General features: G+C 33.6%; 1 protein-coding gene across 2 annotated transcripts in view; it reads right to left on the bottom strand.

Annotated features, from left to right (window-relative positions):
• Positions 1-9,266, bottom strand: part of LOC123524645 (receptor-type tyrosine-protein phosphatase F-like) — a 123,887-nt gene extending 114,621 nt beyond the window's left edge. For both annotated transcript variants that reach the window (XM_045302988.2, XM_045302989.2), the window contains exon 1: positions 9,015-9,266. In XM_045302988.2, the coding sequence (XP_045158923.2) occupies positions 9,015-9,093 (79 nt within the window). In that variant the 5' untranslated portion in view covers positions 9,094-9,266. The remainder of the gene's footprint in view (positions 1-9,014) is intronic.
• Between the last annotated feature and the right edge of the window lie 7,816 nt (positions 9,267-17,082).

Here is a 17,082-nt window from a genome sequence, read left to right as displayed (position 1 = left end):
CAATTACCAAAATTAAGGAAGCAACATGTATGTAGTTGTCATGCTACATTCATAACAAAAATGTGCCAGCCACTTTAAAAACAAGTTAATTATAATAGGTTCGTCTGCAACCGTTCTATGTAAAGGAACTTCGGCTGAAATCGTCAAAATATACACAAGTCGAAAGATTTCCTGCGGCCAGAAGTTATACAGACCAGAAATTGTTGACAGTAACTTATGGGTGAATAACGTACTTGTTTTTTTATTATTATACCATTTCGCTTTAATGTAGGAAATATTACTCCATTCAACATGATTTCTAAGTAGATCTACGAACTATGTATTTCCTAATTCTGAAAGTTATTGTTTTGAGCAAAAATAACTATATTTCCCTTTCATGTATATCAACTTTTAGCTTAACTGGTCACATTCCTTGACCACTGAAATACTTTACTAGAGCTTTCACAAATGTGATTCATGATTTCACCTGGACTTATTTGACAACACAGGACCATAATTCAGGAAATTGAGGAGCAATTAACACAAAAACCCTTATGCACAACAAGGTATCATTATTGATCATTGCTGAAAGTTTGAATAAATTATACGAAATAATGAATGAGGAATTCAGGTCCCAAACATTTCTCTATATATCATATAGAGTGCCAGCTATATTGCAAAAACGGCGTTCCATAAATACGATAAGCCAATCGCATATCGGTAAAAAGTCACGTGAAATCACCCAGTCCCCATGTGCTACACTACTTGTTGCATTCCAATATACCTGCGGCCTTCAGTAATAAAGTTGAACGTTCCGTATAGTTATATGTAGGATACAGTATCTTAATGAAAGCATTTTGTTGCTTGGGAATCCAGTCTAGGTTATATCAGAAACTCGGAGAAGCCACATAAGCGGCCTGTTTAGTACACACGTACTGGGTATATTTTAATGAACAAAGAACAAGTTCCAATGCAATTATTTTCAAATTATAATTTTATATCAGTAGTGTTCTAAATGTTGTGCCAATCATATTTTTTTGCAATTATGTAATAAGATAATGAAAGGAATTAATTTATCAAATGAGGCTTCGATATCCTCAAGGTTAATAAAATTTCAATGGCAAACCAAGGAAGAAAAATTACACTTTCTCATGAGTTAACTTAATAAAGAGCAGATCATATTTCTTGGGAAATTATTTCTTTAAGAAGAAAAGTATGACCTTAGGACAAACAATGATTTTCAGGCACCGCAGCTGAGGATGAATAATTTATTAGAAAAGTATATAAAAGGTACAGACCTTCTCATGGAACAAATGATCCTTATAATGAACAAGGGGATGTAAAGAGAAGAGCCTCTGGACATAACGATAGTTTAAAAATAACTTGTATTGGTAACAGTTTCAATGCTGCATTCTTATGATGGCAAATATTATGCTTTGCATATGACACTAGAATATTATAGGCCGGCATATCTTGATTATTTTTTTTTGCGAGATGCCTCCTAATGTTTAAGAAATAATAAGTTCCCAATTGTGGTTTATCGTAGAATAACCCGTATTTTGAGTTCTTATGCGTGCTACGCACCTGGATCGGATGACGTCATTGCACGCGAGTGGTTTATTGCAGAATAACCAGAGATAGAATTTTGCTCCACATGTATGTAGGTTATTCGCTGGTTGTGTTAGAATAAAATTTTTATTTGGATATCACAGATGTCTGTGTCATTATCGATAGAATTTCCCGAGGTACTTTGCTTTTATAGTTGACAAATTATGGATTAAAACCGTTTACCTGGTTACTACGAGTCAGAGCACTGGCCATAGGGGTAAGAGACAATTTCTTCAAGATTGATATTATAATTTTAGAAAGTTTGATATCATTTCTGAATCTTATAACACATTTATACGAGTTTCTGTTCAGCGATTAAAGTGATGTTGCGTTCAAGCTATAAAAGGTTGATTTGGTTTATAGATATAAACGTCAGAATTACTGATAATCATACTTGCCTACGCTGTGCAACATTTAACAATTAAGATACAACAGAAGATAATTATTAACAAAACATATTATTTTTCGTAAATAATGAGTCATTAGTGCAGTATTAAGAACTAATACATAAGTATGTTTCGCTACATCATTTTCCATCAGACATAAAACAAATTTTTTTTTTTTTATAAAACAATGGCATAGCCGTTTAGACTTGTTACGTCTGGATCGTAACTGCAATGTCCTATTAGAAGCACTTGTTATTGTTCGTTGCAACAATTTATCTGCAAAGGCAATATTTGGAATTTGAAGAAACTACTTGATGTATCCATCATTCAATCTGAACATAGAAGCTTGTTTAAAGTTTAAAAACTCGTGAAAATGTAGCTCTTGACGAACATGAAGAGCGAACAGAAACTCGTAAGAAAATTACTAGCAAGTTGTACTTAAACAGGCAAATTGTTCAAAGTTTACATAAGTCCTATGAAACTAGTATCATTTTTAATTACCTACAGATTTCTTTCATATCACTTGAACGTATTATATCGACACAAGGCTAATTTTTTTCTGCACGTACAATTTAACTGATTAGCGGAATAGCAGGTTAACGTTATATATGCATACACACCATTATATACTTAAACTCAAAACGTGCGACGTTTGTTCTGGCGTTAAGTTAATCGCACACACAAGAAACCGAATAAATATAAACATTTTGATGTTTGATGCAACTTAGGTAATAAGCAAACTGCATTTATCCTACAGTGTGTGTAAAATTTAAATAAGCAGAACAATTATAAACTAACAATAACATGAATATATGCGTCGCACAACAAGTCCACAGCATGCGCTGAATTTTTGAGAAATTAGCATTAGTTGTACCATCGCGATATTTTTGATAATCAATTGATGAGAAAATATTGTTGTGCACATTCAATCACAACGTGACATTTAATAATTTACTTAAAGAAAAAAACTAGCACGAATATATGAAAAAAAAAAAAAGGCACCGAGCTTAAATCGTTACTCATTCCAAAAGCTCAATTGCATTTGAAAAATATGATTTTGAAATTTTTATAAGGATACTTAATTTCAATAATATTCGGCTTAGGACGGCAATATATCCCGATAATCGTAGCCGCACTATATATCTTCATACAGTTGATATCTTTTTAATGTACATACCCACAAGTAATACCTTTATTTCGCAAATTTCTTTCGGTTACGAAAAACTTGAGCAATTACGAAGAATTGTCTCCGAAAATCTATAAACAACAAGTGACGTGCATTCATATTTTCGCCGCAAGTTGAACGTCAAATAGAGTCGCAACGTGCGCGTGACGTCATGGACATCACGCGATTCTTTCCATTTAAACGTTTAGAAAACATTACTCTCCGACATGAAAGCGTTGTCCGCAATATGTACAGTTTAATATATGGGAGAGTGGTGCCTTTGAGTAATAATGGCCCTGCCAAGGTGATAATAGCCCGAGGGCTATTATTTTCTTTTATGGCCATTATCACTAAAAGACACCGTTCTACTATCTATTTACCTGTTTATCACTCGTGTACCTATAATCGTGTAAGAAAAGTTTAAAGTGCATTTTTCATTTGTTCAAGCATTTACTGGGGTTTTTCAATTTCTATACCATTTGGATAAGAGGCTACATGTTGTATAAAATCAAATGCCTTGATAGTTGTACTTTCTTACATAAAGCATAATTTTGGGTTGAAAAGAAAATCATTTCATGAAGAATTGCTACGAAGTTAATATACGACTGGGTTGTGCTTTCTTGCCATAATGGCACGTCTAGTGTTATAATCGCCCAAGGGCTTTATTCCGAGGACCATTATGAAACTAGTTGTGCCATTGCGGCTAGAAGGCACAACCAGCCGTTTATTGACTTTTTATAATATACGTTCACTTCATATTTATTTTTGGTATTTTCATTTTATATATTTTCCAAACACCTCAAAGAATATTTGTTTTGCTTTTTTATCAACAATGCCATCAATATTTGACAACCGATCTGATTCAGCGACCTTTCAATCGCCATAAATAATGTTGCTTCATGACGTCAACATCAAAACGCGCTGACGTTCTGGTTACCCGGGCCGTTATGGTTATGGCGCCAGAGGCGCACTGCGCCATTATGGATACATAAACAGAAGCCGTAATGACCGTTTTAAAACGGCTTTTTGTTACTATTTATAGTAACGTATATACTAAGGAAAAATATTGCACGATCGCAGTCCATTGAAACTCAATTGAAATAATTTTAGATACGTAATAAGAAAAAATAATCCGGACTGGCCTTTCCGTCGACTTTACCAATGCCTGCAAAACCCATCTGGCACCCCATGCGATGGCTCTCGTGCTGGTTATGACAACTTGTGCTGCTTTGATATTATATGGTATTGTATATGTGAACTCAGACAATATCGTACCTTGAGACCTTCTCTTCGTCCTATTTACATGTAGTATTTTTGTCGGTCTGAAATACGTTATTTTACGGAAAGAACATACCGTTACGCTTTAAACGATAAAACTAAAGTGGAACTTTGTTATTGTGCTTCACTAGAATGTAATGACGTCACTTCGGCTTACGGACGTTCATTTCCCAAGCTGTGGGTGCATGCTCTGCCATAAGAATGAGTACTGCAAATGAAGTGTTTCTAATTGCTTTTAAATTTCTGTTGTTATTTGTAAAATACGGCATGCAACAAAAATGATCTGTCAGAATGAAACGCTAATTTTTATACGATATGCAAAAAAAAAATCTTTTATGTGTGTACCAACTCGACAGAAATATCCGTCCTGAGGGCACTTGCGCCTTGTATGGTTACGAGTTATGACGTCTCAGGTTCCTAATACATTTGCACGGCGTAATAATAATTATTATATGCGGACAAAATGAGCAAAACGTCTGCACATGGTGTCGAAAACATTTGTTACGAAATAGCTAATTTATGTGGAAAGTTCTTGAAGTAATGCTTTACGATCCTGATTATCTATACAGTACTGATTACCGGCGTACGCATGTACGTACTATCTAATAAGTGTAATTTTCTATAAGTTCAAATGGTAATTATGATGCTGAGACTTTGCAACACTGTATGTGAGACGTTGTCACATAATGTATGTTATCGTTGCGGCCTTGCAACATTTATGTAGCTTACAAATGTGTATTTGTAACTAGTTCGTTGTATCTTGCAAAATGCTGCAAATAGCTAATATATCTTCTACAAATCAAACTTATCTTTTCAGTTAATATGAAAACGTAAAATATATGCTTAATTACACATTATAAGTGAATCAACAAGGTCATTCGAAGCGATACCGTAGCTTCATCGTTGAGGTATGTCACATGATATCGATGAGACTTGACTTACGTTGGAACGTAGTTCTCCTGGAGTGAGAGTATAACTGTACGAGGTCTAGAGACTGGGCCATAGGGGGTCAAAGAAGAAATTTCTTCATGATTGATATAATAATTCTAGGAACGTTTTGATAACCATTTCTGAAATCTTATAACACATCTTAATGTCGAGTGTTACGTTCAAGCTGATTAAAGGTTGATCTTGCGTTTATAGATATTAAACGGTCAGAATACCTGATAATCATAGTGGCGCTACGCTATGCACATTTATAAACCGATCAATGGATACATACAGAATATTAATTAATTAATTAATAACTTAATCTTTTTTTCATTAATAATTGATGTCATTTAGTGCAGGTATTAAAGAACTAAGTTACTATACATGTTAGCGTGTTGATCGCTCTAGTCATCAATTTTCCTCTATCAGACACTTAAAATGTTTTTTTTTTTTTTATAAAACAATGGCTAGCCGTTTAGGATCTTGTTACTGTTCTGGGTCTCGTACCTGCAACTGTCTATTAGAAGGCACTTGTTCTTTGTTCTGTTTGGCAAACAATTTATCTGCAAGTGCATATATTTGTGGAATGTTGAAGACAACCTAACTTTGTTATCAGTACATTCAAATCGTTGAACAATAGAAAGCTTTGTTTTAAAGTTTAAAAAAGCCTCGTGAGAAAATGTGAGCTCTTGAACGAAACGAGGAAAGACAACAGAAACTCGTAAAAAATTACTACCAGATGTACTTAAACAGGCGCATAATTGGAGAAGCTTTAACATAAGTCCTATGAAACTGTATCATATTTATAATATACGCGTAACAGACGTTTCTTCAATCACTTGAACGTATTAATATCTGACACAAGGGTCTAGATTTTTTTCTGCACGGTTCAAATTTTAACATGTTTAATTAGCGGTAATTAAGGCAGTTTACGTTAATATGCATACCAGCCATTAATCAGCTTAAACATCAGAACGTGCGCGTTTGTTGCTGGCGGTGTTAAGTTACATCTGCACACACAAAGAAGACCGATGATATATAAAACACCTTTTGATGTTTTGATGGCCAAACACTGTAGGATATAAATTAAGAAACGTGTGCATTTTAATCAAATCATTACATGTTGTGTGTAAAATTTTAAACTTAAGCAGAAATTCAATTATAAACTAACAATAACATGAGAAATAATGCGTTCGACACAAGGTGTCCCAGCAGGCATTGCGCTTGAAACATTTTGAGAGAATTACGTCCATTAGTTTGTAGCCCATCGCCGATATTTTTGATAATATACTTGACTGAGAAGAATATTGTTCATGTGCACAGTTCACATCACATCGTCGACATTTTAATAATATTTACTTGAGAGAGAAAAAAACTAGCAGAATTTGAAAAAAAAAAATAAAGTGCATATGTCTGCTTAAATCTGTTTACTCATTCCAAAAGCTCCGTTGCATTTTGGAAAAAAATGTTTATGAAAAACTTTTTATAAGGAAATACTTAATTTCATATATATTTGCTGTAGTGACTGGGCAAATAGCCTGTATATCTAGCCGTACTTATGATGTATTTATGACGTTATATCTTATCTTAAGGTAGCAGACCAGTAATGACCCATTGCGATTTCGGCATCTTCCGGTTTTTACGGAAAGTTACGAGCGCGTTGAGCTAATTTACGACCGGAGAATGCCTAACGATAATATATAATCACAGTGAAATTACCTAGTGTCATTACAGGTCCATACTACCTTAAATCAGGGAGTTGTTATAGAGTTGTCATAAGCTTCATGCTTAAATCAACACGCTACCACACTTTGAGTATGCATGAATTCACGTTTGCAGTTTTGAATAACGATATGAGTCTTGAGACTGCCTCTAAACTTAACATACACACATATGTAAACCATTCAACAAGATTCCTTATCTTTACTGCTATAAATAAGCGTTTTATGAGCCACAGTAGCCTGGTAATGAATTCCATACAATAATGCCGGCCGGTATATACGTTATCATTACCGGCAATCAGCTTGTTTAGACTATGTACATATAACTATCATTATATACTCAGATTGTGCGGATAAGCGCGTGTAATAACAATGATTTCGATGGTGCACTCTTCGTTCACCTCACATATAATAACAAAATAACATACCTCAGTAAGTACAATTCACATATAATACATAAATAACTCGTTTATACATAGCTATTATAAGCCATTACACAAATCTCCTGTATAAATGTATTATCAATATTATGGACAGGTGAATTATTACAGTGTAATTAATTCGGCAGTCTATTAAGAAGTACAGAAATAAATCATGGAAGAAACATGTATACAGTATACTGGAGTGGGGGAGTTATACATCTTAACTTTCAAATGACATCTAGGCTTACTTGGCTGAGCGTATTGAATTCCATAAATGACCAATATAGTAGTTTGAAGACACTCAGAGACTCAGACCGTTTTCAGCAATTTACAACCAGAATGTTATATGAAAAGTCGAGAAGTGCGCATAATCATTTAAAAACAGTCCTGACCGAACTAGCAAAAAAAAAAGTGTGTTAAATGCCCCAGAAAACTAGAATATGAAATGATTCAAAATACATTAGTGCTCCCGTCGCGTTAGAAACAAACCATGCGAAGCAAAATCAATTCTGACTGATGACGGGTTACCAAATAACGAAGAAAGAAAACCATGATTTTTAATTAAATCCTTGAGAAACATTTTCATATTAATAGACAGAGTACCCTGCGGTTTAATTTTCCAAAACATATTTCATAATCTTAATGTAATGTGTTCTTTGTTAAATTATTTTTCATCCGCCTTAATTACTCATGAATGTTAATGAAGCAACCGATGTTTTAGCCAGTATGAAATGAATTAAGAAATGCATATACGTAAGGCTCGTTCAAGCTTTAAGACCTTTGATAAATGAACTCGCGGAAATATTTTAGATAACGGAAAAAAACGCTTTTAATTAGCTTCCCGCTGATTCAGTTCTCCAGACTCTCAGGAGTTTTAATCATATTCAAAATCTCTGGAGAACGAAGGAAGTATGGGATATTTATTACGCCACACCTACTGTTAATGGCCCATATCTTTATATATAGACACTTGCTACATACATACTTGAAAACCCTTTGTTAGGAATGCCACTTGCGTGAAATTCAATAGCTTGAAACATATTTTTAGAAACATATATTGTTTACATACATGACCCTCTTGAATCATATTTTTGGAAACATTGTGTCCGTTTTAATGAATATGGATTATCAAGTTTCATACACGTTGGGCCATGCACTATTCAATAAACAGTTTATACTGCTCCAATATAAAAAATATACTTATAAACTTTTTAACTTTAATTAAACAGTTATATGTCTAATAAGCGTGTTTCGTTTGAAGCATAAATGAAGTTAATATCAAGAGGAAGACTCTTATAACATACATGTACACATTCATTCATATACAACTTCACAAGCATAATAATTAATGCTTCTATTTTCACACAAGCACACACTCACACGTGAGAATCAATAAGAACTTTTTGGCAGGAAACGCACTATTTTATCTCTGACTGGTAAGGAACTGGCAGCGTTTCAAGTCATTCTTTACCAAAGTTTGAAAACTTTTTAAAATTAATTGGAAAGGTAATAGAACTCAACTTACCTGCTTCGGACGATATAATTTCCAAAATATTAACACACAAAAACAGTAAGAATCCTTTTGTTATCCAAATGTAGGCCATTTTTGACCAAGAAAAAACAGTTTTCTTGAAGAGGTCACATATTTTGTAAGGTCAGTAGCTAAGTATAGAATGTATGTGTTTTACAGGTTTTATCGTCTGCAACATTCTGGTAAAATCCGGCTGTGCGCATGCTCCGACAAGCGCGTGCAGCAGCCATATGCGGTGTATCGGTTCTGAGAGAATACTGCGAATACTCCGTGGCGGAGCAAATGGAGCGATATATTGGAACTGATGCGCTCGTCAAATATTAATTATCTCATATTGGATTTCATTTTAACCATATGTTGAAAAAACAACATTCTTTTTTTTTGTCTTGCGGTAACTTTAATTAAGCGATATGCAAATAAAAATGAACCGCATTGAAATAAAGAATAATCCCTGCGTTTTGATTAATAAGGTAAACAACATAAAACAACTCAAATTTATTATATTCAAGTTAGCTATTTGCCTCTAGAAGTTTACAGCAACAAAGACAAAATGTGTCTTACACACTTGGGTCGCACTGTATTTCGTTGAACTTTGATCCAGTCGTTGGTTTAAAATACTTACACAATTTTTTATAGAAATCGCCGGTCCATATTTTGTGATATTGACCGGCCTGTAGTTCAGCATTGAATTTTGATGGGTCAAAATTATGAAAACTTATCTCAGATGTCATGTAATAAAATATGCATTGAACTGGTTGACAGTCAAAAGTCAAAACTATTTAGTGTTGACTAATTGACCGACAAGCCATTCAATAAGAGTAACTACATTTACATGTTGGTTGTTCCGGTGGTAGGGTTTCGAACCAGGTCGGACACCTTCCAGATATGGTCAAAATCGCGAAATATTCAAGTTCGAACACTACTCGGTCAATATTAGGCCTACCTCTCATCAATATCTAGAGCTACCCACGTACTCGATCATGGTCTCAAGTCATAGCCAAAACCATTAACTACACCTTCATGTAGGATATATCTGTATTTCTTTGACATATGGGCTCAGACTTGGTCGAAACCCTTCCAGACTTAAACATGGTTAAAATGGTGATATTTCTAAGAGGGATCTGATATGACCCTCCAGAAATACCGGAGGCTATACAAGATACCTGGTCACTGGCAGGGTCTATACATCGTCGTATACTATGGTAAATATGTGACTTTGTAGCACTAATTTTCCAAATTACGTAGTTGAGTTAGTAATTATTATTATTCTGTCGTAAATTAGTTCTCTCTTACAGTGAGTGCTATTTTTTTGACATAAACTTTAATAAGGCACTGTTTTTCAACATATATAACGCTGAGAAAAATTGTAAATTATGTAAATTAACGCGGAAGGTTTATGGTTTCACCATTCCAGTCACATTGTGTCTTTTCATTCGGACGTAAAATTTCTTTGTCTTTGTTTCAATTATTAATTTGTAAAAAGACAAATTACACATTAAGGTTGATGAAAACATGATACAAAATAATCGCCACGTTAGTTCGGCTAAAATAAGATAAATTATTCAGAAAGAGGATTAAAATTAGAATTAACATTCTACATTACAATAATGACTCTTGGCAGGTTTTTATGGACTGATTTCTGTGAAGTATTCCATAGGGATCACGTGGCCTCAAGGTGGCGCTTCAGATTGGATATTACAGCATAATTACAAGAACCTAGTAATCTAGATCACATTCTTCCGTGATTCGATAAAATATACAAAGATAATTATCATGTTGATAAACTGTACATTATAGTTCTTATCTCATAAGTGGAGTAGGAAATACTGCGGGAATATGCTTCAGACCCCTCCCCCCACACCCCCCACCAAAAAAAAAAAAAAAAAAAAAAAAAAAACACACACACACACCCTTCCGCCCCAGCTGCTCGCGAACGAAAGAATAAATGACACAGAAACGGTACATTACGAGATAATACAATCTGGCTACCAAACAAAATTATTACTCTTTATTTTTCTAGAATATTAATTAGCATTTTGACGTTTTTCCCACCTTTTTAGTTTGGACGAATTGAAAACCTACTGAGAGCTTTTCAGATAAATTCTAGCTAAAACATATGGTCCTGCAACAATGAATTGAAAATTATATCCTTAGCATGTAACGTAGGACTTTGATTAACCCGTACCCTGCTATATTTCTATAATGAACTTGTCCGTCTTCCAATTTGGACAGTACCATTAAGGAGTGCTTACCAAAAAGATACTGGCTGAACAGCGAATAGTGCAGATCATGATCAGACTGCACGGATGTGCATGCTGATCATGATCTACACTGGTCGCAAAGGCAAAATCAATCGTGTCCAGCATGGTAAGGGTTAAAATAACATGTTAAGAACACACTATTCCTTAGTTACATACACAGTATGTAGCAGAATGAAAATAATTTAATATCTAGGCAGCACCAGAAGATAAAAGTGCAAGTTGTTAGAGTGTTTACCAAAACCCTAAAAGCTCTTATCATTACATTTAAAAAACAACAATATTGTTTTAATGGCTGTATGAAACTAGATATTTCTAACAGAAATAGACTAAAGAAACATAACATTACAAAGACAGTCACAGTTTAATACATTGTTTTTTTTTATTTCACAATGCTTAGGTACATAAATGGGAGAAATTCGCGTTTCGATGCTTGTTTTGATTTCTCCACGGAGATAAAAGTCACTCTGTTTCCTAGATAAATGTTATCTATTTGTTATCATAAAAGTATCAACATTTGGTTGAATTCCCTGATCGCCAAATTGGCGCATTATTATGATATCCTTTGTTTAACGCAATAAAATCAATAAAACCATAGTGGTAGCCATTTATCATACATGATTTATTCCGTCAACCATATTCTTTTGTTCTTTTTCTTAAAAAAATACAAAAGGTGTCTTATTTTTATACAAAAAAAATCAGCTGAACGTCTTCGTTATTGAATGGAGTAGCATCACCTTTACAGATAGCGAAAATAAATTAGAGTTAATTCAGTATTTTTCTTCCCATAGGACGCTCTTGAAAGCTATGTTATTGTAATATTTCTCAAGTTGTTTCAAGTAGGTGATAAACAGCCAGACTTTCTGCATTGTTTTGCACTGATCATGTTTATTTAAAAAGAAAAAGACATAACAGCTCTTTTCATTACTATATGGTCAAGTATCAAAGATTTTTTTTCTAAATCCCAAGATAGGACAAATCTCATTATGTCAGTCTGCCAGTGTCATGAAGTTCCTATATGTGTGATAATATCAATTTGTGCACTCGATAATGTAAGCCTTTGACAACATGTTATCAAATGGCAACGACCATGCAAGTCTCTGATGGACGGATGTTACGATGTCTTTCACGACTATTCACCAGGTGCTACCCGACTTAAGAAATAATATATGACAGGACCATGTTTTATTATATTTTAACACGATGAAGAGGTAATAGTTCCACGAGGACTACGCTATAAAAAGAACCACACTTTTGTGTCTTTACTCGAGTCATTTAAGAAGACACTAACGTAAAGTATATAATAGATTATGTGATATCTAAGAAAATGATACCTATGTGATTGATATCATAATTACATAAATATAAATAATCTGTATGAATTGCACTGAGAACGATTTCTTCATATGCTGAAACCAGATTTAAATGATATCTTTTATCTATCAAATCTAAATTACTATATAGGGTTTTACGGAAATGTTGAAATCTACGCTAGAGAAAATGTAAAAAAAGAATTCTGTAATTAATTTAGTGTAATGATTATTTGAACCATGAAAGAAGGAATCCATTTCAACACTTGTGCAAATATCGGAATCCGCGGAGCGCCGACGTTACACGTGCTGAGACGTAATTGAAAATGTCATGTGGGTTATTGTTTATTAACAAAGTTTGATCAATTATTGATGAATTGGTATGATTCATGTGTCTTCTATGAAACGCGCTGTTGTCCAAATAGAAAGTGGTTTCAAGATGATATTGTCTTGGTCGGATGTCATGACACTACAGAAAGAAACGTTTTCGTCAAAGAACCGTATATATAACGTCAATAATGTTAAATTGATTATTAAAATAGTTACGGTATCATTCTAGTACAGGTTAGCGTACTTGTAGTATTTTATTCCTTTCAAAAAGCATCTAAGGTAACGAATTTCAATTTTGTATAATTTTAATTCAGTTTAGCATGCAAGTCTTTCACAGCAAGGTAGCAACTGACATGAGTAAAAATATTGACAAGAACAAAAGTACTTGTTGGACACTTTCTGAAATAGTTATTTAGCTACAATGTTTTATCAAAACATTTCATCTATAGTCATGATGTTTTTGTTGACACTATTGTTTCAGATAAAATTATGGTGAAGAAATAATATGACTTTAAGACTGATTAAACTAGCATTATTTCGAAAAGATCAAATAACACATTCCTTTCACTGACACATGTTCGTAAAGTATCAACTAGCAATTTCAGAAACCGTAAATCAATCTTAATCTCGGTTTTATTGATAAAACGGTTGATTCAAAGGATGAGTATTAAAGAAGGGACTCGAGACCACATTAACCATAAAAAAGCTATTAAATTGGCCATCCTTCGCCACCTATATTGTTATTAACGCCCCATGCTAATAAAATGCATGCACGTTCTTCACGTCTTCACGCATAAGTAAGAAACAACTTCATTGATTAATTCTTGGTCCGAATTAAAATCTTTAAAAGAAAATAAAGGAAATAAGGAAACATAAAGTAGTTCCGTTTTCCGGATAGTGTCGTAATCATTGATACAATGGTCTCTGAGTGACTCATAGCCACTTCAGGACCTATTCATTACAAATGAGAAAATAACTCGCTTGAGAAATGTTAAATTGTTGGTAAAAATAATAAATAGAAAAAGTGATCTTTGTTTTGCAAAATAACTTCAATTACAAAAAGTGAAGCTGTTCTTAAACTGAGCCGCACCATGAGAAAACCAACATAGTGCATTTGTGACAAGCATGGATCCAGACCAGCCTACGCATCCACGCAGTCTGGTCAGGATTCATGCTGTTCGCTTTCAAAGCCTATTGCAATTAGAGAAACCGTTAGCAAACAGCATGGATTTTGACCAGACTGCGCGGATGCATGCTAGTCGCAAATGCACTATGTTGGTTTTCACATCGTGCGGCTCATTTACTAGAGCTTCCACTGATTCTGAATACTGCAATAACGCTTTGCCAGTGCAAATAAGATGAATGCCAAAGTCTTATCAAATTAGCAATACCAGAACAGATCCTTAAATACATACTTGATGCATATCTACACACTGTGAAAGTAATTCGTTCTACAAAAACATCCATGCCCCCATGTGATATCTAATTCTAAGGTTTGCATAAATCGACATGTCCTTAAGTGAAACACCTCAAAATGATCCAATGTACGGATTTATATTGGAGTACAATTAAAATTGTCTGCGGAAGTAGTTCGTGCCAAGAAAATCCATGCACCAATCACTAGTCTTTATTCAGAACCTATCTTTTGTTCAGTTTATTAGATACAGTGGGTGCATTAGATGGAAACAACAATATTAGAAGTAACACAATTTTTATTTTAAAAGTTAATGGATGCTTTTTAAAGTTTCAATAGATTATATCATCTCTGTTGTTTGTTTCTTATCACTATTAATGCCCTGCCTGTTATCACTTTGTTTGGCGTTCTGAATGAAGGATGTATTCAGTTTCATATGTATTTACTCCATTGTTCCAGATTTGGCTAAAATACTCTTTCTTTCAAATTGAAGTCTGGTCATATTAGGAACGTTAGAATATGATTTTTTGTTTCTAAAATATTTTAAAAATTCCAAATCAAGAAAAAAAGATGACATTTTCTTGTCGTCGTAACCAATAGCGCTATAGCGGAAATGGTGTATTACGACTTCAAAATATAGATATTTATGATCGAGACAGTTTACCTAGAGTAAAGCGTTACAAACGTTTATCTTTCGATTTTTATTGTAAAAAGTAGTAAAAACAGCAAATTCTGATGTGTTTCCGTAACATATAGTTTGTCAGAAATTAAATTTTAGAGCCTTCTTAAAGCAGCATGCCTCCAGATCGTTCGACAACAACAAAAAATATTTTTTTTAGATATCTTGAAATAAATGCTATATTTCTTAAAGGTGCAAAATAAAGACAAATGAATAGACATAAATCTTAAAAAAACACTACACATTTTGAAATATAGTACTAAACATTACGATAGCCGTGCAATATTGCCTTGAAATCAACACATGTACAGAGAAATAAATGATTGTTTCTGTATTTTCTTAGACTGACATGGGGGGTCATTTTGTCCTACTTTCGTGTTTATCGCTTTTCCGTAATCGGTCGGAAATTCTTCGGGATCACGTGATTTTAAAATTGTTTCAAACGAATATCCATTTAAGACGCGCAACAAAATAACTGTATTTCCATGATGGTAATTATGCACGACTTGCTCGAAAAATATGAGATGTACAAAATTTAAATTCAAAATTGACAGTGACATATATTAGGCCAAGACAATGTGTTTAATGTCTAAAATATTATTAAATTAATGTAGCCATGTGTACATAAGTAAGTGTATTTAGGTAAATTTCAATCATACTTTGTTTCTGCAGTGTAAGACAGTTACTCATTTATATTCTTAAAATTATACTGAAAAGAGATTAACTGAAAAAGTTTACAGACGAAGTTGTAAAAACACTTTTCTTCGGGAAGGGCCTGAATTGTCCTTATGAAAACTTGTAGTATAGCTGTATATTACTGTATTATAAGAATGATTTTCATGAAGTTTTTGTGAGTTACAAAATTGTTGAATTCCATGTGCTAAGTTTGTAAAATTCACGTTATCGTTTGGGCATATGATATATTTTGCATCTATTTATAAATTATAGCCTCGTTTCGGAGGATTCTTCCGAAAAAGTCCGAAGATGCTCGACGGGTTCGTAAGCAGTCGGAAAGCATACTTTCGGTTTGACATAGGCAACAGTTTTTGTTTATTTGTTAGTTATTCTTGAACATATTCATGACTATTTGGTCAGAACCGATGCAGTGGGCCATATTTTCAGTAAATAGGAAGTCTCAGCTACAAACTCTGGTTTTCATATAATACTCATTCGGGTTTTAGTAATGGACCTTTAAGAAGGCTTTAAAACTTAATTACTGACAAACTTTATGTTACGGAAACACATGAGAATTTGCTGTTTTTACTACTTTTTACGATGAAAATCGAAAAGCGTTTGTCACGTTTTTACTCCATGTAAACTGTCTCCATTATAAATATCTATATTTTGACGCGGTCATCTTTTTTTCTTGATTTGGAACTTTAAAATATTTTAGAAACAAAAATTCATATTCTAATGTTCATAATAAGACCAAACTTCAATTTGAAAGAAAAATTATTTTTTAGCCAAATCTGGAGGCATGCTGCTTTAAGAAATATAGCATTTATTTCCAGATATCTAAAATATTTTTTTGTTGTCGAACGGTATGGAGGTCAGTCCCTTTAAATTTATTTATAGGAATCATTTACTTTGATGACAATGTTTACATTGTTTTCAAACACTTTTTAAATAAAACTGGCAAGAAAATACATCTAGCCAAAATTGTACCGGAAAAAAAATTAATGTTTTGATTCATATTTCGACCTGATTTATATGGAAGCCCTGGAGGGCCCTTTTGACTTACGACTTGTGACTTATCATTTGTGATGGAATATTGCGCGAATATGAGTTATTGCATGTTTTTCTGTGAATTTTTGAACAATAGGGTAAGATATATAACGGCAATTTTCACAGTGAAAAATGTCAAATATTTTTTTTACTGGTACGAAACTATGAAATGGGTAAATTAGTCAAAATTTGCAATAAAAAGAAAGAAAATTTGTTTGCTCCATATGTACGACCAAAACATTCCCAACATCCCCACTCGAACGACTGAACGCAGTGGTTTCCTCGTACATACCACAATGTCCGAGATATCCCGATTGAACGTCACTTTACTTGTGACGTCATCTAA

Source organism: Mercenaria mercenaria, chromosome 3, assembly GCF_021730395.1.
Source record: "Mercenaria mercenaria strain notata chromosome 3, MADL_Memer_1, whole genome shotgun sequence".
NCBI classification, from domain to species: Eukaryota; Metazoa; Mollusca; class Bivalvia; order Venerida; family Veneridae; genus Mercenaria; species Mercenaria mercenaria.
The sequence above is the reverse complement of the archived record's forward strand: the minus strand, read 5'-3'. Positions and strand labels throughout refer to the sequence as shown.